Source organism: Punica granatum, chromosome 3 (assembly GCF_007655135.1).
Source record: "Punica granatum isolate Tunisia-2019 chromosome 3, ASM765513v2, whole genome shotgun sequence".
Lineage (NCBI taxonomy): Eukaryota > Viridiplantae > Streptophyta > Magnoliopsida > Myrtales > Lythraceae > Punica > Punica granatum.
In genome coordinates this window covers 38,378,881-38,402,563 of record NC_045129.1, presented here as the reverse complement: position 1 = coordinate 38,402,563, position 23,683 = coordinate 38,378,881, and the positions used below count along the sequence as shown (strand labels likewise).

General features: G+C 36.1%; 2 protein-coding genes across 2 annotated transcripts; both read left to right on the top strand.

The window, feature by feature from the left end:
• Positions 1 to 3,827: 3,827 nt before the first annotated feature.
• On the top strand, positions 3,828 to 6,092 carry LOC116199057 (exocyst complex component EXO70H1). Its single transcript, XM_031529347.1, has one exon. The coding sequence runs from the start codon at positions 4,028 to 4,030 to the stop codon at positions 5,948 to 5,950; it is 1,923 nt and encodes a 640-aa protein (XP_031385207.1). The 5' UTR covers positions 3,828 to 4,027; the 3' UTR covers positions 5,951 to 6,092.
• A 13,627-nt stretch (positions 6,093 to 19,719) lies between these two features.
• LOC116201947 (3-ketoacyl-CoA synthase 12-like) lies at positions 19,720 to 21,810 on the top strand. Its single transcript, XM_031533432.1, has one exon. It carries the CDS (start codon positions 20,016 to 20,018, stop codon positions 21,417 to 21,419), a length of 1,404 nt encoding a protein of 467 aa, XP_031389292.1. The 5' UTR covers positions 19,720 to 20,015; the 3' UTR covers positions 21,420 to 21,810.
• The last annotated feature ends 1,873 nt before the right edge of the window (positions 21,811 to 23,683 follow it).

The following is a 23,683-nucleotide window of genomic DNA, read 5'->3' as shown; positions in this document are numbered from 1 at the left end:
ATAACGAAGAGTTATTCTCTCCGATCCCATGAACACCCCACAAGCCCATGGATTCAGGTAAGTCCATGTGCAAACACGTGTGGGTGGCCTGACCAAGGGCTATGTGTGTAGAGGGGATTCGAATTTACGACCTTCTGAACTGCTCACAAAGCGTACGCACGTCCTAATCACTTGCCCTAACTCTTGAGGGTTATAATCTCGTGTTTTGCTTGGTCAACTTCAGAAGTTCAGCCATAATCATTGAACCAGATCGAGAATATATATATATACTTGATGTAATATGGTGCCGCATGTACAGGTGAGAAAAAGTATATAAAAAATTAGAGAAATATCCCAAGAAAATTACCTAACACATGCTATTCATGAGACAAAATTTTTCGATAAGATGACGATGTATCTCAGTCTATTGGTTGAGAGAGAATCTCGTTCAGTTATATCATGCACCTTTGGCCGTCTATGAGGTGAATTTTAATCACCGTATTCCTTTGATGGATCTTATAGTAGTAGTTAGTTCTGTTAATTAATATTACAAATAAAACAAAACCAAAAAAAAAATTATTACATAGTTGGCTGCTTCATTAGTGCATATGTTTTATTTTTTCACACCATACATAATTAATTTGGACACTTAGATTCCCCCTAATCTAATCTGGACCGTCCATTTTTATAAGTTTTAAAATTTCAAAAACACCACAAAAAATCAAGATTTGGTTTTGTTATATAAAATGTGATTATTGTTCACAATTATTTCCGTTAGTCTATAATCCCATCACAAATTCGTATTGATGACGTGGATTCCTATTATTGTGCCACGTGCAATATTAAACCAAACCGGTTAAGTAGATCGGTTAACGAGAAGCTCAATCAAACGGTTTAATAAAATGGTTTTTCACTCTCTTAATCATACGGTTTGATCGCAACTAGAGAAGAAGGAGTGAGTGACCGCTAGGTTATAATGGTGCTCCGTAAGATTAGCTTCATACGTAATTCCTCGTAGACTAAACTAAACTTGTTTTGCATGAATCTAAGAATGCATGCATACTAATATGATGGAGAATTGATTAATACGGAAAATTTCAAGCCATGAATTTGTATTATGCAGTAAATCTAAAACATGTATTGTTGAATAATAATAATTTCTTTCAAGGTGATTGTGGGACGACTAGAGGAAGAGGAGGGGGGAGTGACTGAGCTGGACCAAGGCAAGGAAAATAAAACTGACATGCCGAGAATTGCTCCTCGATCTCGATCTCCTCTTCATTAATTTCTTCTTTCTTTTGGTTTTCTTTTTCGTCGGCGGAGTGTAATGACTAAGTCATGATTTGGTATTTGCCAGATCGAATATAAAGAAGTAATTACTGAGTCTTTCTTTTTCGTTAAATAAATTAATCGTAAGACATATATACACTCTAATCCATTAATTATAGTGATATATATATATATATATAAAGTTAACTGAATTTTGTAAATTTTAGCTAAAATGACTTAATTATTTTCATGAGAGATCAAAGTATATTTATTTTAAACTAATCCCATACAATTACTGAAGTTTTGAGTATAAATTTAAAAGTAATTATTATTTTTTATTTTTCTTGGTATCTATGTGAATTACGCCGGAATTTAAAAAAATAGAAAAAGGACGGCTGCCGTTCAAGAAGAAAATTATCGCCGAAATCATCAAGATTAGATGTTCATGGAGTCATCGATAGTTGTTGATTTCTTCACGGAATGCGGTGAAAGGAGCCGTTACATGATTGAGGAGTTCATCGGCAAAGGGAGCTACGGAGTTGTCTGCTCCACACATGATACGCACTTGGGGGAGAAAGTTGCAATATAGAAAATCAACTTCTTTTTTGATGAATATATAGAACCGGCTGCAATATAGAAAACCAACTTCACTTACATTTGGATGGAGAATTTGAAGGGGCATAAAATTATCGACTTCATTAAAATTTAGTTAAATTAAATTTGTGAAATGGTTCATTTAGAGGTACGATTCAATTAATGCAGCCGATTCGATGAGTGGTTTATGGTCGATAACATGTCACTTCCTCACCGGTCCATGTGTGAGGGCTCATTTGTAATACTATTGAAGGTTTGTGAGATAAACCTCAAGGGATTTGACCTAATAGTTTATGTGCACCAAAATTTGCACCGAGACCTGGGTTCAAATTCTATTGGGGTCACCGGAGCGTCTTTGGCGTAATTACCAGCTCCGTGCACCGCCGAGAGTTCACGGAGGCCCGGGAATTAGTCGGATAAAGCCCGGACACCTCGGGTTAGCAAAAAAAAAGAGGTTTGTGAGATAGAATAGAAAAGTGAAAAATAAAAATACTTAAAAAAATTATATAAAATGGACTGTCCATATCAAATGAAGGAGACCTAAGAGCTCATATCGATTTTGTGCGGAGTGAAAAAATCAAAATTTGCACAGTAAAATTTGGGTACATAATTATGGTTATAAGTAATATAAAAAATATTTCCAAATATTGCATCCCCCGGAAAATATGAGAAAGAGGGTGGAAGCTCTGAAAAATCAAAATCAGGCGTGGAGAAGTAAAAGCGAACCGCTTGATTCTTTCCTCTCCTCGTTGACCTCTGAAATAATCACTTCCTTCGTCACCCTTTGCTTCATTTGGCTAATTCCGTGGATCGCCTAACAAATAATCACTGCCTTCGTCATCCTTTGCTTCATTTAGCTAATTCCGCGGATCGCCTTCTCATGTTTGACAACATTTGTTTTGTCAAAATCAATTAAACACGTGAATCCGTTCCGTCTAATCAGATCAATATCTATGCTATATTTATACTGAAGGACCCCTTAGTGGCGTAACTTTTAATTTTTAAAAAAGTTATTGAAATATTTGTAATTAATTACAATCATCAAACTATGGTTATAATAGTCATATGGCCCTCCACTAGTCCCTCTCTCGCCCGGTCTATCTATTCTCTCCCAATTTTTTTTTTTAGATTTTAAATTTCTGAAATCAGATGATATATGAAGGTGTCACATTAGCATTGATGTCCGCATCATTGAAAATCGGGGTGATAAGTGTCTAATTTTGGAAGGAGGAAAGTGTCGTTGTCCACTTACGAAACTATAAAGAGTATTGTTACTAGAATTTATTGTAGCTTATTTTTTCTTTTCCTTTTTAAATTTTATACTTTTTTCCTCAATATATAATTAACTTTCCTAAAAAATGATAGAATTGAAAATCTCTCGAGTATGAAGCATCAAACCTTATTTAGAAATAAAATTTATTTTTTAATATATATTATTTTCCGGTAGGGAATATGTATTTTATAAACACATTATTTAGAAATAAAAAATTTCTCGTGTATACTCTAGTCTCTTCATCTATGATAAGTAAAATATTTTATGTCCATCGTATACAGAAAATAGATTAAGAGATTTCAAACTTAATCAAGTATTTCTATTATCAATTCTTGAGAAAGGGAATGTTATATGATGGCACATGAACTTGTCTGATAACCGAAAAATTTCAAGTTTAATTATCGAGATGGGTTTACTCGTAATAAATCTATGGACCTCGCTCGTATAAGGGAAAAAAAAAAAAAACAAAATCGTTAGCGGGCCAGGGCAGAATCATTAATGGCCTAAAACCGCATAATATTATCAGTTCAGGTTACCATGCTCGGTTGACTTGGGGACCGCACAACCCAGCCGCGTATAAGAGTATACGGTCTACGCTTCAGACGCAGTCAAACTCTGACCTTCGGTTTCCTCCATGTCCTTTCTTCCTCCTGTAAGTGCGCGCGCGCGCGTCTATATAAATATCTCCCCTCCTCTCTCTATCTCCGTCATCTTAATCCTAATCCCAGAAAATAACACCATCATAACTCGACCTTCTGAGTTCCGCAGAACTCACAAATCTTCTTCATTTCGAACCTGTATTAGTCCGGTTACAGAAGATCAATCGATATAACCGAATTACTTACGTGTTGCTTCGTGATTCAATTCTAAGAGAGTTAGAGAGAGAGCTTAATTAATCATACGTAAATCGTCATGAAAAGCCCCTTCTCTAGGCCGTCCACACCTTCCCACTCTCCCATGAGGTACACGCCACCGTCATCCCCGATGCGCCACACGTTCTCCGACTCGCTTGTGGAGGAGAACGTCGAGATCGCCGAGGCCCTCATCGCCAAGTGGGACCCCACAGCCGCCTCTGGCTACTCTAAGTTCGCCTCGGCCTCTGCCTCGCTCTTCCACGATAATAACCGCTACGATGCCAAGCAGTTCCTCATCTGCGTCAAGAACCTGCAGGCCGCGATGCACTACTATGTCAAGGAGAATTCGGCATCCGACAAGCTTGTGAGGGCACAGAGATTAATGCAGGCTGCTATGAAGCGACTGGAGAAGGAGTTCTATTATATCCTGTCAACGAATAGGGAGTACCTCGACCCCGAGTCAGTCTCGAACCGCTCCTCCCGAGCTTCCACGAGGACATCGAGCGTCTCCGATTACGAGGATGATTCGGAGGAGGACGAGTTCAGATTTGCTGGCCCCGACTCATCGCCATCTGTGCAGTCAGAGGAGGACCGAGTATCAACAATCGTGATGACAGATTTGAAGGCAATTGCCGATTGCATGATCGCCTCAGGTTACGGGAAGGAGTGCGTGAATATATACAAGGTCGTCCGGAAATCGATTGTCGATGAGGCGCTGTACCACCTCGGGGTTGATCGATCAGTGAGCATTCGGGAGATTCAGAAGATGGAGTGGGAGGTCTTGGAGAGGAAGATTCGAGGTTGGTTAAGAGCGGTTAAGTTTTCAGTTCGGACGATCTTCTACGGGGAGCAGATTCTATGTGACCACGTATTCTCTGCTTCGCTCCCTATCAGGCAGTCATGCTTCAACGAAATCGCTCGAGACGGGGCGTTGGCCTTGTTCGGTTTCCCCCAGAGTGTGGCCAAGTCCAAAAAGTTATCGGCTGAGAAGATGTTCCGAACGCTTGACATGTACGAGGCCATTGCAAATCTCTGGCCTGAGATCGAGTCCATCTTCTCATACGACTCGACCTCAGATGTCCGTTTGCAGGCTGTCAACTCCCTCATCAAGCTCGGTGATGCCGCATGCTTGATGCTTGCCGACTTTGAGTCAGCCATAGAGAAGGACTCATCAAAGTCAGTCCCGAGTGGTGGCGTCCACCCGCTCACGCGCTACGTCATGAACTACCTCGCCTTCCTTGCAGACTACACCGAAGTTCTTTCCGATATTATTGCCGACTGGCCATTGAAAGGCCAGTCCCACCTGCCAGAGTCGTACTTCAACCTCGACGACGAGAGCTATTCCTCAGCCATGTCTGCAAGGATCGCGTGGGTGGTGCTCCTATTGCTCTGCAAGCTCGACGGGAAGGCTGCGGTCCACAAGGACGTGGCGCTGTCCTACCTGTTCCTCTCCAACAACCTTCAGTACATCGTGTCGAAGGTCCGGCAGTCGAACCTGAAGGACCTTCTGGGCGATGACTGGGTGGCCCAACACGAGTCGAAGTTCAAGCAGTACATTGCGAACTATGAGAGGGTCGGTTGGAGCAGGGTGATTGATTCCCTACCTCCACCTGCTGCTCATGCTGCTGATACTAACGGAGTCAAGGACTACTTTAAGAGGTTCAATGCAGAGTTTGAGTCAGCTTATCGGAAACAACTAAATTGGGTCGTTTACAACCCGGAGCTGAGGGATGAGATCAAGGTGTCGTTGGCGAAGAAGTTGCTGCCGGCCTACACGGCATTGTACAAGGCTCACGGGACCCGGCTGAGGAGAGATGCATTCAGGGAGTCGGTCGTCAGATTTTCACCGGAGGATCTTGGGAACTACCTGTCGGACCTCTTTCACGGGAACGGGGAGTCGGGAAGCGTCTCGTCGCACTCACAGGCGTCGTCATCTTTGGGTTCGTCGTCCGGTCTGTCGAGCGAGGCGAAAAGTCGTTGAGGCGGTTTACAGATAGTTTCTGTTTTTCCTTTTTTGTTTGACGGTACAAAATATATTACACACGTGGAAAATTTGTAAAGGCAACACATCAGCATTAGATTAAGATCATTGACAAACGATAACTCTTTGACTCTTCGGATAATTGCTGTCCTATTCATTGTTTCTTCCGCACCTTGAATTCTGATATGTTCTTCGGATTATCGCAATTGAAGACTTCAAAAAAATCGAATATATGCTACGAGAAAATTAAATTACAAAAAAGAAATGATTTGACGGTATTAGCACAGGCTGTGCTCTGTATATATACGTAGAAAAGTTCAATTTGACAAGGAAGAAGCAACAACTAGACGAACAGAAGCAACAATATATGAAACGATGGACAACACAATCGACATAATAATCGGGTCACATGCCAATTTAAAACGATTGCGAACCTTGCTTTTTTACGCCGGTTAAGATGATAATATTCTGGCTAGTTCAAGGGCTTGCTATTGGCTCGAATATTATCACGTTCTGCAATATATAGCGTTTAGTTCCAGTTTATCATGCTCATGCTTCTAATGAAATTAACTAGATGAAGACCCGCGCGTTACACGGACGATTACTAAGTAATTACTAAGGAATTTGAATATAGAAATCTTGAAATATCAAAACTTATTTGTATTGTAAAATAATGTAAAAAGTGATCTTTATATATATATATATATATGATTGAGTTTTCTAAAAAAATAGGAATTTAGGGGAAAAAAAGAATCTAAAACTGTAGAAATTAATTTAGTATTGTTTGTGGTTTTATTATAATATGTAAAACATGCATGAAAAACAACTTATGATGAGAAAACTAAAAAATATTAAGTTTTAATTCTTACAAAGTAAGAATGCCCGTATAAAACTTGAGATACTAAGTATATTCTCTTACTACTTTTACTAATATACATATATATACATGTACAAAAATATTTAATGCAGAAATATACAAAGTACCTTTCTTCAATATTATATTACACAATTTAAGATAATTATCCTATAAAAGTAAAATAAGTGAAAAGTTAAAAGAAATCTAGAATTATCGTATATTAGATCATGTATCAAATAAAGGGTGGGAAAACTCAAAATATGTACTCATAAATGAAGTTGATTATCGAAAGTAAAAATCAATATTAATGTTATCATTGTTATGACTATTCAAATGAAGCTCTATAAAAATAAATAAATAAATATGTATATTAGACTCAAAGTTGATGACAGAAAAATCTCATTTAAATTATAAAATAAAATAAAAAATATTGAAGGATTTTCAATTACGAAAGCAACGTTTAATCATAGTAAAACTGGAATAAAAATAATCAATATCAAAGCAATTAGTTTGAAATTTCCATTAAAAATTCAATCTACAAATCAAAATTCAACTAAAAAATAAGAATAAATAAATAAAACTACTGAACTCGAAATTCTTAGATAAAATATTTCCACTAAATAATGAAATAAGTATAAAAATAAATATTTAGGGTATATAAATAAAAAAAGTCTTACAGTTACTGAAACGACGTTTATAATTGAATTGAAATAGAGATCTTGACAAACAATAAATATTGAAACAGTTAAACTTGAATTTGCATTAAAATTCATTCAACAAGTCAAAATTCAACCAAGAAAAAAAATTGGAAAAGATTATGAAAACAACCAAAATATCAAAACAATCAGTTCAAAATTTGCACTAAAAAATTCATTTTACGAATTAAAAACTCAATCAAAGAATAAGAGAATCACGGTCTCGTACCATTAGTGACTTTATGGCTTGTTTGGTTTGCAAATGTGATTTTAAAATCACAACTTTAATATAATTCTACCAACAACAAAACAAAATAACTCATACAAAGTCAAAGAGTGGACTCCATTTATACCACTCTTTTTCAACAACAAAACAAAATAATTCATACAAAGTTAAAAGGTAACTCCATTTATACCACTTTTTTTCAAAATCAAAATCTAATTTTAAAATTCTATTTTAAAACCAAACGCAGCATTAGATTTTGGAATCTACCCATGAAATTTGATTGGAAGATAGCTGGCAGGTTCTTTCACTTTTTAACTTTCATAAACTTGAGTCGGTATATACAAATTCATGATATTTTGTATATGGTGAATTCAATTGTTTGGTGAGATTATTGCTAAGAAAAATTAGAAGTTGTAACCCGCTGTGCACAAATTATCTAGTATTTATTTGGTGTGGCAACTATATCTTTATATATATATATATATATATATATATATGGGGCAATACAAATTATTATAATGCACTTATTGAGTTATTCTATGTTATATATAATTTAAATATTGAACGGTGTATATATAATCTATATTATTTATTGCATTTATTGTTCCCTCTTATATTTTATACCCTTGTGTATATATTATTGTGCCTTACATATAAAATCTTATATTTACTACATGATTAATTAATAAAATTTTCTTAATAAGAATGTATAAAAAAAATTCCTTAGTATAAACGATGATGTGGCAACATGAGGGAGCACCATTTTTTTATTTTTGATAATATGACGGCATCGGATCAGCTCATGTTTTGTTTTATATATATATATATATATATATATAGATGATTAAGGTGACGAAGAATTGGCCTCTAGTATGTACACTGGTCCCCAAAGAAGAACCAAAAGAACTGCAGGCCCTTTGACCGGGGAGCTCTTGATTAATTTTGACATCTTCGTGAGAGTGATGGGGTTCTGGTTCTCCCCTCCTCGTTGAATTCCCAGAATTTGTAGTGGACTCGGAACAAGTTGGAAAGTCAAACAATCCTAACAAGTTGGGGTTGGCCTTGGTTGCTTAGAATTAGAGCTATGACCGTCGGGTCGACTGATCACTGAATTTAAAGGATGCTTCTCTTAATGGCCCCAAGGAGACTGCTTCCTCAAGTTTAGGATTATCACGGCTGCCCATATGTGCGTAATTAAGAGATGGTTCGACTTATTAGAGAGAAGAGAGATGATGATTATATCTTGCCGAAATCCGGGCCAAATACCGATCGAGGTAATGCCTAGCACGTCACGTAGGACGAATGACCTTGCCCAATGCCTTTGTGTTCTGTTCCTGTTGAGTTCTTTCGGCACATATGCGGCCGAGGCTGATGACCATATTCTCTTGACGAGCTATTAAATTATCTAAATAATTGTGCATCTCAATGATAAGTTATTAAATTAAGATAAGATTGAAAGGACAAAAAGTCTAAGAGTATGCTCGAGATCAACCACAATAGGCTCAATGCTTGATTTTCGAGGCAATTTGCTCATCGATTCCCTTCTCTGTACGTTACGAGCTGTCAGCTTTTCATTGAAAGGGGAATTGAATGCAGATATTATAAAAGTTGAAAGGGACAGTCCATAGTAATGAAATTAACGGGAAATCGGGATCGACCCAAAGAAGGGAATTTATTCTCATTAATTTGTTCGCATTTCAGGCATATGGGTAGCAAAGTATGAAATAATAGATATTTGGATTAATTGCACCGATGATCTAAAAGATTTCATAAATATTTCAAGTTGGTCTAAAATATTTTTTTGGTAATTTGATTGTACATTAAGTTTTAAAACCGTTTCAATATGGTACATTCTGTCATCTTACTTTTGACGCCGTTATACTCCAAACTTTTTAAAATTGCAAAACGATCCAAATTTTTGAACTTTTTCAATTTTTCCCCAACTCCCCTCTCTCCTCCACTATTCATCGTCTTCCTCCTCCCCCTCCACTGTTCCTCCTCCCGCTCCCCTTTGTTCGACTTGGCAAGTTCTCGTCCAACGGCCCCTAGAGATCCGCATAGAACGACGCTGTGGCGGTGGGGTTGAGCTCGCCCCGCCGATCGCTCCACCGATGACCTCGAAGACGATGACGAGGACGAAGACGAAGGCGATGGTGATGGCCAGGAAGGCCTACGGCAGGACGTCCTGGTTGAGCCCGAGCAGGGAGGTGATGACCGTTGTCGCCGCCCCGAGCGTCGAGGTGCAGAACACCCACCCAAAGGTCATTATCTCGTCCGCGACCGCCGGCTTGATTGCCCCCATCGTCCCGCCCTGTGAGACAGCAGAGAATCGAAGACAGAGGGGAGGGTTTGCAGGGCCGTCGGATCGAAGGGGCAGATCTCGAAGGTCGTTGGACGGGAACTCAACAGAGGGTAGGTTTTACAGGGCCGTCAGATCGAAGGGGCGGATCTCGGGGGTCGTCGGACTGGAACTCGTCGGAACTTGCAGAAGAGAGAGAAAGTCGAGAAGGAAGAGAGAGAATGTGGGGCAAAATTGAAAAGGTTCAAAAAATGTAAGTGGTTTTGTAATTTTAAAAATTTGGAGTATAACGGCGTCAATCGTAAGAGGACGGAATGTACCATATTGAAATGGTTTTGAAACTTAATGTACCATCAAGTTACTAAAAAAATATTTTGGACCAACTTGAAATATTTATGAAACCTTTTGGACCACCGGTGCAATTTACCCTAAATATTTCCCCATGGGCTCAAATGCGGCAGACCATTCACATTGGGCCTTGAGAGAATGAAATAGCAACTTTCATGCTATACATAATGGGCTTGTATGTATATAGACTAAAGAAGTTTCGAAACTTTGCTCTCAATATCAATTTTGTGCTATTAATATTAGAAGTTTGATAGAGTCTATCTATCTTTTAATTTACTATGGAATTTCCTTTTTTTTTTTCAAAAATTTACTATGGACTTGAAGGTTCAGAACGAATCGAAAGCATTTTGCAAACAGGTTAAATCGTTCGTTACTCAAATGAGATTAGTATCACCAAATAGGTCGATGATACTCGTGATTAAAAAATAATAACAATATTATACGGAAGCCAGCAATTAAAACCTATTTATGAAGCTTTTCCTGATCAATGTCAGCGTGAGCCCACCAATCTAGCAATCTGAAGGCAAAATTTGTTATATATATAAACTAGATGACAACTCGAGTGTTGCGCGGGACTGATTAATAATTTTTTGATAGAAAATAATATTTTAAATTAAATATATTATGACTTTTTTAAAAAAATTATGGATTCAGAAATTATTTCTCATGGAAATTAAATGAGTTTATTGGAAGATAATTGATCTTTCATCCAAAACCTGAGTTTTTGGTAGAAATGTAAAACAAATGAAATTATATCATTTGAAATGAAAAAATAAAGTTTAAGCCAAAAAAAGTCATGTGTCCTTTTTAAAATATAAAAAGACGCACAATCTTAAATAATTAATTTAGGAAAGTAAGTAAATGAAAAAGCGAATTATCTAAAATACATAGTAGAGGAAAATTAATTATTTTCTCTACAATCATTATTATAACTAAAACTTATTAATGAAATCACTCGTTTTGATTCTATGTTGCGCTAGCAACAAACTAGTAATTTAAGATACTTGTTTTGTCCACCCAAAAGAATAATTGTTTTAGGAAATCGAAATAATTAGAGATAGTTAACTAAGATAATTAAATGTGGAGAAATAAATTTATTCATGCTGAGAAAATCATTGATATCATTCATTGATATGTATAGGCATATTATAAAATATAAAATCATAAGAGGTAAATTGACATATTTACCAAATCAGATAATGAATAGTGAATATTTGCATATATATATATATATTATCTACATTTTAAATTATGAACATATTCCTATTTGGTTATCATAAGAAAATTTCCAGAAACAATTTATAATAGCCATTAAAAAGTATTTTATAATTGCAATCAAGAGAGTTAAATTTATAATATATATGTATTATATACATGAAATTTTAGGAGGAAAAGTCTTAAAATTATTTTTTGGATAACGATATTGAAGTAAATATATATAGATATATAATACAATAATAAGAAAAGGTAAAAAAATTTCTCCAAAAATAGAAAATAAATTAATATTTATTTTTAAATAAAATAATTTCTTAAAGTCTAAAGATTAGATGAATTATCAACTATCAAGAAAAAAATGATAAATTATGTTCTATTTTGTGAACCTTATCAAGAAAATTAAAAAGTAATAAATAAGTATGCATTTAAATTTAAGTAAAAATAAGTATGCATTTTAAAACGATTAAAATACTTACAATAATTATTTTCAAGTATGCATTTTAAAATGATTAGAATAATTAAAATAATAATTTTCTACTATATATTATTTTTGCTACTTATTATCATAAAGAGAAATCTTGAAATAATGAAGTGGTTATTATACATAAATAGATGATTGAGATTTATATAAATTGGAAAATAGGAAAAAGGATTTAAAACGTGAAAATTAATTGCGTATTATTTCTTTGAATTTCTCTTTGTATCATAATAATCTAAAAGTTTCATGAAAAGTAAAAATTCTATAATTTATTAAGTTTAGATATATAATTTGAGATTGAAAGTATATAATCTAAATATTCGTTGAAAGTGTACATACTATTTAAGATAATTATGCTAGGAGAGCAAAATGGTTAGAAAGTGCACATTTCTCATAGATGGAATTACCATGAAATTTCCATGTTTAACCAACCGGAGGTGAAAATAAAATATATCTTGCAAGATAATAATTTGAAGATTTATCTAATAAATAGTACCTAGTATAACATAAAAAAAAATCTATAGAAAATACGAAGAATAATATGAAAAATTAATCATGTAACATTAGATTAATAAAAAGTTCATATTGTACATCATTTTTAATCGAAACTTTACAGGAAAAGAATTATTGACGGCTAAAATAACTCAAAACACAAAATTTATAATGGGAAGTGATGGAAATGACTTAAGTTGTATCACAAATTTCTTTGTTCTAAGAATTTTATAGAGAAATCACTATATTTAAATATAAATCTTGCAATTACAACTAAAAGAAATCATAAAACTATATAAATTGGGCAAAAAAATAGTTAACATTGAGAAAGATATTCTTAAAAATCAAAGAACTTTGAAAAGATAATGCTAATTCCATCAATCTTCCCATAGTACACGTCTAACCGTAGTTTGTTCATCAAACAATATAAAGCTAACTATACATATTTCAAATGAACAAAATATATTAACTATAGAAAATCTAAACCAATTTAAAACTACTCTTTAACGTAAATATTCTAATACTCATCAAATTAATATTAATAAGAATGTGTATAATAAATAATCAATAAAGCTTGGAAGGCAGAGAGGAATATTTGCGTAAAGTTTCATACCACTTGTTGGGAAAAGATAACCGAATACCAACGCACAGCGAGTTAATCTTTCCCGGCTTGTGTGATCAAAATAGGATCTATGGAAGATAGACAAACACCGAAATTTTTAAAGTGGAAAACCCAACGTGGAAAAAATCACGGGACTAATTTCGAGTCAACTTTACTAAAACAATAGTGGTTACACATAACTTTTCATTAAGGACAAACCCTTAGATCTAAACTCAAGAGACACACTCTCTTGGATTACAAAAATTGAAATTCTTCACTTGAAAAAGAGCGGTTTTCAAACTAAGCCAAAACAACACCTACAAAGCTCAAATTAAAATTCTGACCATTCAAAACCTAGCCCCAAAAGTCACGAGGTTGCTGCCAAAATTTCATCTCAATCAGAGTTCGTTTACATCCCGTTCAAGGCTTGATCTCATGCTGGTCGGAGCTCCTTAAGAGATGATTTTCTTCTTCGTTCCTTTTGTCTGTTGCTGGTATGTTCTACTTGGCTGGTTTATCCTTGTGCAAATTAGCTTATGCCAATACTCCTCCAAATTCTCAACTTTTATACTGAGAATGCAAATATTTATTGATATAACGTAAACAGTATAACCAATAAAACTTGGAAGGCTCATATGCATATGGCCATGTAAATTATTTTAATGTCCTTATTGGACTACAGACCATTGTATATAATTTATATCTATATATTCTACTGCATATTTTCTTCTCTTATGTATACCATCTATATATTCTACTATATAATTAATTAATAAAATTTAAAACAATCTGTATATATTTCTTTACTATATGATGTTGACATAACAAAGTGAGAGAGATCTGTTTTTTTTTTTTGATGACGCGGCGACGTGAGAATTCGGCTCACGCTTCGTTATATATATTGCACAGAAAATTCAAGTTCTTCTTGTCCACTTTAAATTTATTTTTTATTTCATTCACAGTTCCTATTTTTTCGTGGTCGCCAAATTAAATTTCAACTCATTTGAACAGTGACGATCTCATTCTTTTTTTTGTTTATTTAAATAATTAGTGATGATATCCATTTCATTTTATTGATAAGTAAACAAAGAAAATGGCCCATGAATGTCGAATGACGATGATCTGCATCAATAGTGTAGGCCTTTAACAAAAATTTCAGGCGACTCATTAAACATATATATATGCCACGTGTCGGACACCCCTTCCAGTGCCTTCCTCTGTCAAAGATCCAAATCTTTCATCTTCCCATAAAATTTCCCAATCCAAAGCTTTGCCTCTATTACGTCCGACGGGACGCATGACAAAGATCAAACGTTGTGATGTCGGGCTCTAATCGAGAGGATCCGCTCATAATAATCGACTACAATCATATACATCTGCTACAGTCAAAATAAAAAGATCGAGAATCTACGATATATTATCATCATTTGCAACAAAGTCAAAATTATTTGTTGGGAGTAAGGAACAAAGGTTTGTCCCATATTGATTGAGGGAGAGAAAAAAATTCATAGATTTATATAGCCCAACAATTTATCGACTCAAACTTTTTGGATATGAATAGACTCAAGTCCAAATGGTCCATGAATTTTCCAATAAAAGATATCGGGATCCAAATTATGCATATACGTATCCATGTGCTTATACTTAGGCCTGCACCTCGTCAGGCCCAGGGTTTGAGCGTGGCAATAAGCTCATAGTCCAATTGGACTAGCATAACCCTGTGAGGGATCTTGTGATAAGAGTGAACATTTAAGGGCACGTGACACGTATAGGATGATACGTTTTCGCGTGAGGACGGATATTGGGAGTAATGGACAATGGTTTGTTCCACGTTGATTGGGGGAGAGAAAAATTTAAGGATTTATATGCATTTGGGTATAACAACTTATTGATTTAAAATTTCAAATAATCTATGCATTTTTCGACATTAATATATTCGTAAAAAAGTCAAAATTATTATATTCATTGGAAAAAAACGAAGTCAGAATTATTATATTATGTATACGATTGCAAGATTATAGTTTCTCTTAAATGGACTGGTAACTATATTAACGTCTTACAAGTTACAACCATTCGCAAATATATTACACAATGCACATATATATATATATATATATACACAACAAATCACGAGGCATGCTTTGACCGGTACGATGCCTTCAATAATAAATTATCTCGTGCAATAATAAGCATATGTACGTGGAACTTGGAAAAAAAAATTACGTGTTATCACTAATCTTATGATCATAACTTCTTGACGATAATTAGATTTTTCACTGATGCGGGAAAAATATCCGGATCGGAATTCACCCCCATCGCAAAGGATTTTCGAGTCCTCCTTATAGTCTGACCGTTTCCATCACCTGCAAGAAGGGCTCTCGAGCTTGTGCCCGAGAGCTCACTGCGACGTCCAAATTAGAGAATATTTTCGGAGAGCATTCGAGAGAGAATGTCTCAGGATTACCTTAATGTGTTTTTATATCCCAAAATGGAGACTGTGATGATAAGACATGTGAGAATTAATTGGGCCCTATTGATGATGTTGGACCCGGAGATTTTCATGGGCCGTGTTTAACCATATGTTATAGGCCAAAATATATTTACATATCATTAACATATCAAAATAAAATTATGTTGAAGCAAACGTTAATATCAACATTAATTCCACTTTAATTTTCCAACTATTAATTTGACATTTCCATATTTGTTATACGCGCAGTCAATTGATGTCAATTTTAGAGTACGTTTCTGAGGCCCTCATGTATTGAATGGTCGAAGCAAGTGGACTTGCAATTGGATCACATTACGCAGTTGACTCCAACGACCACAACATCTGTCTCTATTAATTCCGCCCCACCCACCCACAACTAACTTTGTGATTTTTGTCAACCCCATTAATTCAATATATCATTTAAAATGGTTTATCCAATTATTTGAGTCAAATCATAAGCTCTAATTGCTAGTCAATTACTCTCTCCCCAGCCAGACTCGATCTCTCTCTAGTACGTATTCTAATTTATTGTCTACCTTGGAAATTGAGACATGATTTTAATTGCTGGTCTCGAGTAGATTTCTCAATTTTCCGTCTTTTCTTGAATTTTCGGCTAACTTAAATTGTGATCCACGAATTTTAGGTCGTCCCAATTGGCTTTGCATAATTGATTGTATATGTATACTGAATCCGTTCACGAGTCATATACATTTCCAGCGCAGCCTTTTGATAGTTGAAGTTGTCGACTGATGCAGTCTGTAATGTTAGCAAGTAATTAAAAGAGTCTACATCCGCTTAGGCAGTCTCTGATTTATATATATGCTTATTAATTAGTGACGACTGATGTAAGTGATGGCGATTTTGGGACGAAGTTAAACGCCGACGTTCGCATGGTCAAAAGCCAAATCATCCTTTCAATTAATTTGACTGCTATATATGCATGAGCTCAAGGTACATCCTTTTCCTTCCAGCTTTTAGGTTCTTGACCCATCATATCCGTCTCTTTTTTAAATCAAAGTAGAAAGAGACGCTCTAAATAATGGCCTATTATCATGATTTTACTCTAAATAAACCTAATTTCTACTATTAAGTTCAATTAAATGTGAATATAGAATTTTGAATTCGATTCTCGCTCCTTTCTCCTTTTTAATATAGAATTCTCGTGTCTTGCTCCTATCCTATATTGGGAAAGAGAAAGGAGTTAGAATCAAATTCAGAACCGTTTTTTTATAAGTGTTTCTCGAAGAAGACAAAAACAATAAAATCGATAGAGAAAATGTGGGGAAATTTTCAAAAATTGGGCCATCAAACTAAAGTGAAATTTCATTCGAGCAAAGCGTGCGGCCACTTGCAAAGCTTAAATGTGGTCTTAGTTAGGTCTTATAAATACACTTACATTATTATTAGAAAAACAAAGCTAAATATGGCTCTCATGTCATATGTTCCAATTATCCACGCACCTCCTATAATATATATATATATATATATTTTTTTTTTATAGAACCATGTAGAATACTTATATGCACATACGCAGATAAATATTATTGTATGTTTCATTATTCACTTCTCTTACCTAATTGAATATCTCGAGCCTCATCTTCTTTAAATGATGGTACCCACTTCTGGTAAGCTACTAACTGTGAACTATTATGACTTTCATTTAAATTACTCCTTTTTTTTAAAATCATTTTTGATCGTTAACCTTGACTTACTTTTTTATTTTCATCATAAACCTATTTTTTTATTCAATCCTATCCTAAATGTTACATAATTTATTCGTTTTGGTCCTACTGATAATTTTTCCATCAAAAAATTATTTTTCTATTTAAAATATTTAAAATATATTATTCAATTAAAAATAAATTTCGAAAATACAAAAAATAAGGAAAAAACGATTTTGGAGTGGGGGTCCCGTCAGCGGCAACCCCTCTGACGGACACCCCTCTCCCTCCGAGGTCGGCGGTGGGCCACAGAGGCCACAAGTGACCTCGGAGGGGGACAAATAACAATTAACGGTAAAAGCAAGTAACAAATAACAATTAACAAGTGAGCAAGCAAGCTAGCTAGCTGAGGGCACAATTTACGGTCCCTATCTAAGGGAGTGTAAAAGGACAAAAACCAAAAGGAATGAACGATGCAGAAGATTTCCTGGCCCCTTGCCCGCAAAAACTAATTTTGCAGGTAAGAGAGAGTGGACGATCATGCAAATAATAACAAAATATGAAATAAGAAGAGCAACAAACCCTTCCCATAATAATATATATACATGGATCGTTGTTTGTGTGGGTCACCTTCTTTGTCCTCTTTCCCATCATTTAAACCCAAATTTTCTTTTCTTAAAAAAAAAACAAAAAACTTCATCCACAAAAAAGTGAAAATTCATATTAATGACTTCACTCAATTCGATTGAATTAGTTAAAAGTCACTGAGTTTATGAATATTAAGTGAACACCGTAGGTACAAAAAAAAAAGAGCCATAACCTTGATTACGTGGTATGGTGCTGTTGACAAATCTATATTATGCAGACAAGCTTACATGCAACACATGGGTTCGAGAAGCATAAGCACCCTGCGGAAAAGCTTACATGCAAATATGCGTTCTGCAAACAATCTTAGATGCAACACATGGGTTCTGAGAACGCGTTCTCATCTCATATGAGAAAAATTCATATATCTCTATTTTATTGTACCGGATCAATGGACTTACCTTGTGATCGAAAAAAAGAAAAAATCCAGATGTCTCTCTGTCCTCCATTTTCGATAAAACGATTGATTTTCTCGGTTTTCTATATATTAGTTGAAACTAATCATGTTAGGATATTGATTAGCCTTGTTCACGAGATATTCTCAATGAATTTCAAACCTTTTGCAAGTAATGTTCGCCCACCGAAAACTCGATTCATTATTGAACCATATTCTCGTGATCATTTTTTCTTCCTAGATCTCCCTCTCTTCCCCTCCAATGACACACGAAATCTTCTTCTTGTATGAAAGCCTTGAACTGCATATACACACACAATAATTAGGGGGCCCTGCGGGTGGTGACCCCTCACCCGCCAAGGTTGCTTATGGCTGTTGGCAACCTCAAATGGGGAGGGGTGGCCGCCGGCAGGGCTCCCGATCCCTTTTTTTTTTTTGTATTTTCAAAATTAACTTGTAATTAAATAATGCATTTTTTAAAAAATTTGGATCGAAAAGTAGTATTTTTATGGAGAAATTAACGGTGGGACTAAAACGAACAATTATGTAATGTTTAGGATTGGATTGAAAGAAGTAGGTTTAGGATGAAAAGAAAAAAAGTGAAGGTTAAGGACCAAAAATGGCATTTTCTCTTCTTCTTCTTTTTTTTGATCTTATAAATTGGATTAGATGTGAAACCATGTCTTTTATTAAGTTATTCTTTATAAACGCGTGCATATATACATACACATAATGCAATTTCTCAACCTGTATTACTGTGGCCAAGACTTGCTGATCAATCAAAGATTTGTATATTTTCATGCGGAATCCAATAATTTCGCCATTGTCGTAATCTAATTTGCATTTCATCCTCAAACTTCCTAGTGAAGTGCATTTCCCCCCTAACTGATCTCCATCGAGTTTTGTTTTGCACTAACCGTAGTCTTTTACATTTAAGCTCATCTATATAGGCTGATGAATGGGTCGATGAGATATTATTAGATGAAAATGTTGATTTTAATTAATTTTTCAATACCAACATTCTAATTTGAAGTATATATGCAAATTAGTGATGAGCATTTTGAAGGACCACTTTGCCTCTTGTGGCGTGGCGCCGATAGCTTTAACCCATTTGATAAAGGTGTAGCAAAACTTTTCAATATTAGTATCATACGTCAATCGTGCATGAAAACCTTAGTGAACAAGAATCGGAGGACACTGATGCAATTAGTATGAGTGTACCCAATACAACTGGCATTATGAATATCTCTATATATCCGTCTGGCCATTAATTTTTGTGTCGAAATTATTGTTGGGGTCAAGCTGCTGTTTCATAGTATTATTTATTTATTTATTTTGTGGTAGTATAAATAGAGGAAGATTTCTCTTTTGTGCATGCATAGACCCAAGTTATATTTAGAGATCAGGAGATGGTTGAGATCTAATATGAGATTCTATGTAGCCAAGAGACATATTGCTATGAGGGCAAATTCAGATATATAGACATAAGCACAATCACATGTAGAAATCGTCCAACTCAGACATAGTCGTATAGCCTCTCTCTGACAAACCCTACCACGTTCACTCATCCCCTCGTAAGTGTTGCATTTATAATCCTCATCTGGTATAGCTTTCATACTCTCCCTCTCCCTCCTTCCCCTCTCTCATTGGGAGTCAAGTCTCCAATGGAGTTTGTTGTCTTCCTGATCCTATATGCTCTCCCAGTCCTTTGGCTTCTCCTTACGCTAAAGAAGCGAATCGAGGAGAGGAACGACAAGGAATGTTACATCCTAGACTACGAATGTTACAAGCCGACCGACGATAGGATGCTCGACACACGGTTCTGCGGGGAGGTCATCAAGAGGACCGAAAACCTTGGCCTTCTGGAGTACAAGTTCCTCCTTAAGGCCATTGTGAGCTCCGGTATCGGGGAGCAGACCTATGCGCCGAGGATCATGTTCGAGGGCCGGGAGAACACCCCGACTTTGGATGACGGGATCTTGGAGATGGAGGAGTTCTTTTACGATAGCATCACCAAGCTCCTCGACAGGTCAGGCGTCTCCCCTTCCCAGATCGATGTTCTCGTCGTGAACGTGTCAATGCTCGCCTGTGTCCCTTCGCTCTCCTCCAGGATCGTTAACCGCTACAAGATGAGGCCCGACATCAAATCATTTAACCTCACCGGGATGGGGTGCAGCGCGAGCCTGATCTCAGTTGATATAGTGAAGAATGTGTTCAAGTGGTATAAGAATATGTATGCCCTTGTGATTACATCCGAGTCCTTGAGCCCAAACTGGTACTCAGGGAACGACAGATCGATGATACTAGCTAACTGCCTGTTCCGGTCGGGTGGATGCGCGATGCTGCTGACCAACAACCAGGCCCTGAGGAACCGAGCAATGTTCAGGCTCAAGTGCCTGGTGAGGACCCACCATGGTGCGAGGAATGAGTCTTATGGTTGTTGCATACAGCGGGAGGATAACCTTGGAAATCCAGGGTTTCACCTCGGGAAGGACCTGCCGAAGGCCGCCACGAGGGCGTTTGTGGACAACCTTAAGGAGATCGCCCCAAAGATAATCCCCGTGAGGGAACTCCTCCGGTTCGCACTGGTCTTCCTCATCCGGAAGATGAGACAGCGGTACAGCAAAGGGGGAGCAACCGGGCCCAGGCCAGTTGTGAACTTCAAGACTGGGGTCGAGCACTTCTGCATTCACACGGGCGGGAAGGCCGTCATTGATGGGATCGGACACAACCTCGAGCTGAGCGAGTACGATTTGGAGCCTGCCAGGATGACTCTGCACCGGTTCGGGAACACGTCGGCCAGCAGCTTATGGTATGTGCTCGCGTACATGGAGGCCAAGAAGAGGCTCAAGAAGGGCGACCGGGTTCTGATGATCAGCTTCGGCGCCGGGTTCAAGTGCAATAGCTGCGTGTGGGAGGTGGTAAGGGACCTGGAAAATCCCAACGTGTGGAAAGATTGCATTGATAGGTATCCACCAAACTCTCTTACCAATCCTTTCATGGAGAAGTACGGTTGGATCAACGACGAAGACCCGGAAACATTCGTTGTCCCTGACGAAATCCCTTGAATTACTCAGTTAATTTCCTCATTCTATCTCTGCTGAATTTAATTTTGAGTGAGATCACGACAGGAAATTGATTATTTTTATTTGCATTTCACACAACTTAATTTCTTATTATCCTTACATTATTCAGTTCCATTGTTGAATCCCATCCAGTGGGATTTCTGCCCAATAAGATTTGCTGCCTTTTCCTTCCAAGATGAATCGAAAGTCTGCCACAATCCCATTGGGCAGCATGCCATGTTATTTTTATTTTTATTTTTCGTTTTATTTTAAGATTTGACAAAGTGTCTTGTCGTGTTACGTCTTTCACAAAACATAGACGGCCGAAGTTCTTAATTTATTTGTGATACAGTAATTAATTTGCTAATTATATACTGTTTATGTATTCATGCTACTCCTCACGCATGGCCCCGAAAGGGTACTTCTTTTATTTTTTTTCAGCTTGAATAATTACAACATATCTAGGATCTATACATATGCAAATTAAAGGGCCATAAATGGACAGCTAGCTGTTGACATTGTGGCATTTCCGTCACCATCTTGTTCATCGATCATGAGCTCAAAATTAATAGGCACAAAAGATCTGTAGAGTGCAACTAGACTCCATCGCTATATGCATAAATTTGCACGACAAGGAACACGTGATGTAGTTATGGCTGATGTTTACTTGTTGAATATTGATCAGTTGAAAAGGATTGTCTTTCCCGAGTGTCACTCTTCATTACTGGTTAATTATAGTTCGACGCAGGGCCGAGTGAAAAGAATTCAACTGTTGTTGACTTATGGCTAGTCCAGTACATATATTGTAACTTTGAAATATAATTGCTATTCTCTTTTATCATATGCATATCATACATATATTAGCCACGCATATATAATTTTCACTTCCTTTACGCTTAAGAATTATATTGAGTCATAGACCAATGCAAAGGTTAATGTCATGATCAACATGAGAACCATCTAACGATAAATGTGAATGGATCTCATTTCCATGATATGCGCATAAATTATCTGGAATATCCCGCATAAGGTCCAATTTTAAACTTGGAGCTTGACCTATATGAGTTCAACATTATCATTTCATTTATATATTCACCAAAAGAACAGGTAGAGATATGATCAAAATTAATGCTGACCAAAGAAAACCGGCCATTCATCACTTCTTGATAAATGTGGATATACATATATATGCATTTATAAAGTTTTGGAAACGCTTTAATTTGATTAATAACGAGCTAAACCCTATTTTTGTTTATAAAAAGACACAAATAGACACCATTCGGTTAGACTAATGTTTTATCCTTTTGTACAATCTTGCTCTTCTTTCGTGTATACATAATATATATTCTCCTAAAGTGCAACTCCCTTGATGCCTTATAATAATCTTGAGACCAAGGATAAATTAATAAAAGCCGAATTTAGCCAAAATCAATTAATTGTGTTGCTCCCTAGCTAGCTTTCTAGGAAGAAAATGGGGTTGTGGGTTGGGTTCCTGTGCTTGGGGTGGGACTTGGGAGAGCTCATGAATGATCACGTTAAAGAGGGGACCGACATTTGACAGCATATGGCTTTTGAACTGTCAATGGGAGCATGACTGCAATCAATTCGGCTACCAACCCTTTTCAACTCTCTTTTCGATTCAATTAATTTCCATTGAAAGAAAAAGGACTACACTGAAAAAAGGAAGAATAATTACTAATTACTTAGTTCCTGATCATTCATATTAATCCCTCCATTTTTATCGACGAGATGATAAGAATACACGTACCTATAGTAATTACTTGGATAGGTATTCTGAGAAAATTTGATAGTCGGCATGTAATAATGGTTTTTTCCATTAGCAATCGAAATTGCGGGTGTTTTGCAATGTTGTGTGCTCCATGGAGGCATGAGTAGGAACGTTAACTTAATACAACTATAATTTCATTTCATGTAAAAGGTTGATCAGTACAATAACTCTTTTTCACCTTAAAAAGAAAAAAGAAGCAACGTTTTTTTTATCAGAGATCATAGTGGGGCACGCAGGAAGCAGTTCTAGAAAGTTTCATGATAGTATATATGGAGTTGTTCAAAATGGAGGTACGAACGATACCTCAAATTGTTCGATGTAATTATTTTTAATATTTCAATAAGAAGATACTTCAAGTAGCTCTTTCGCTTATAATGAGCTCTTAGCCATTAATTACCGTTGCAAATCTTAATATATAACTGACATTGAAATATTTTAATTTTGATTGAATAATTCATGTACTTTTCTTTTCTTTCGG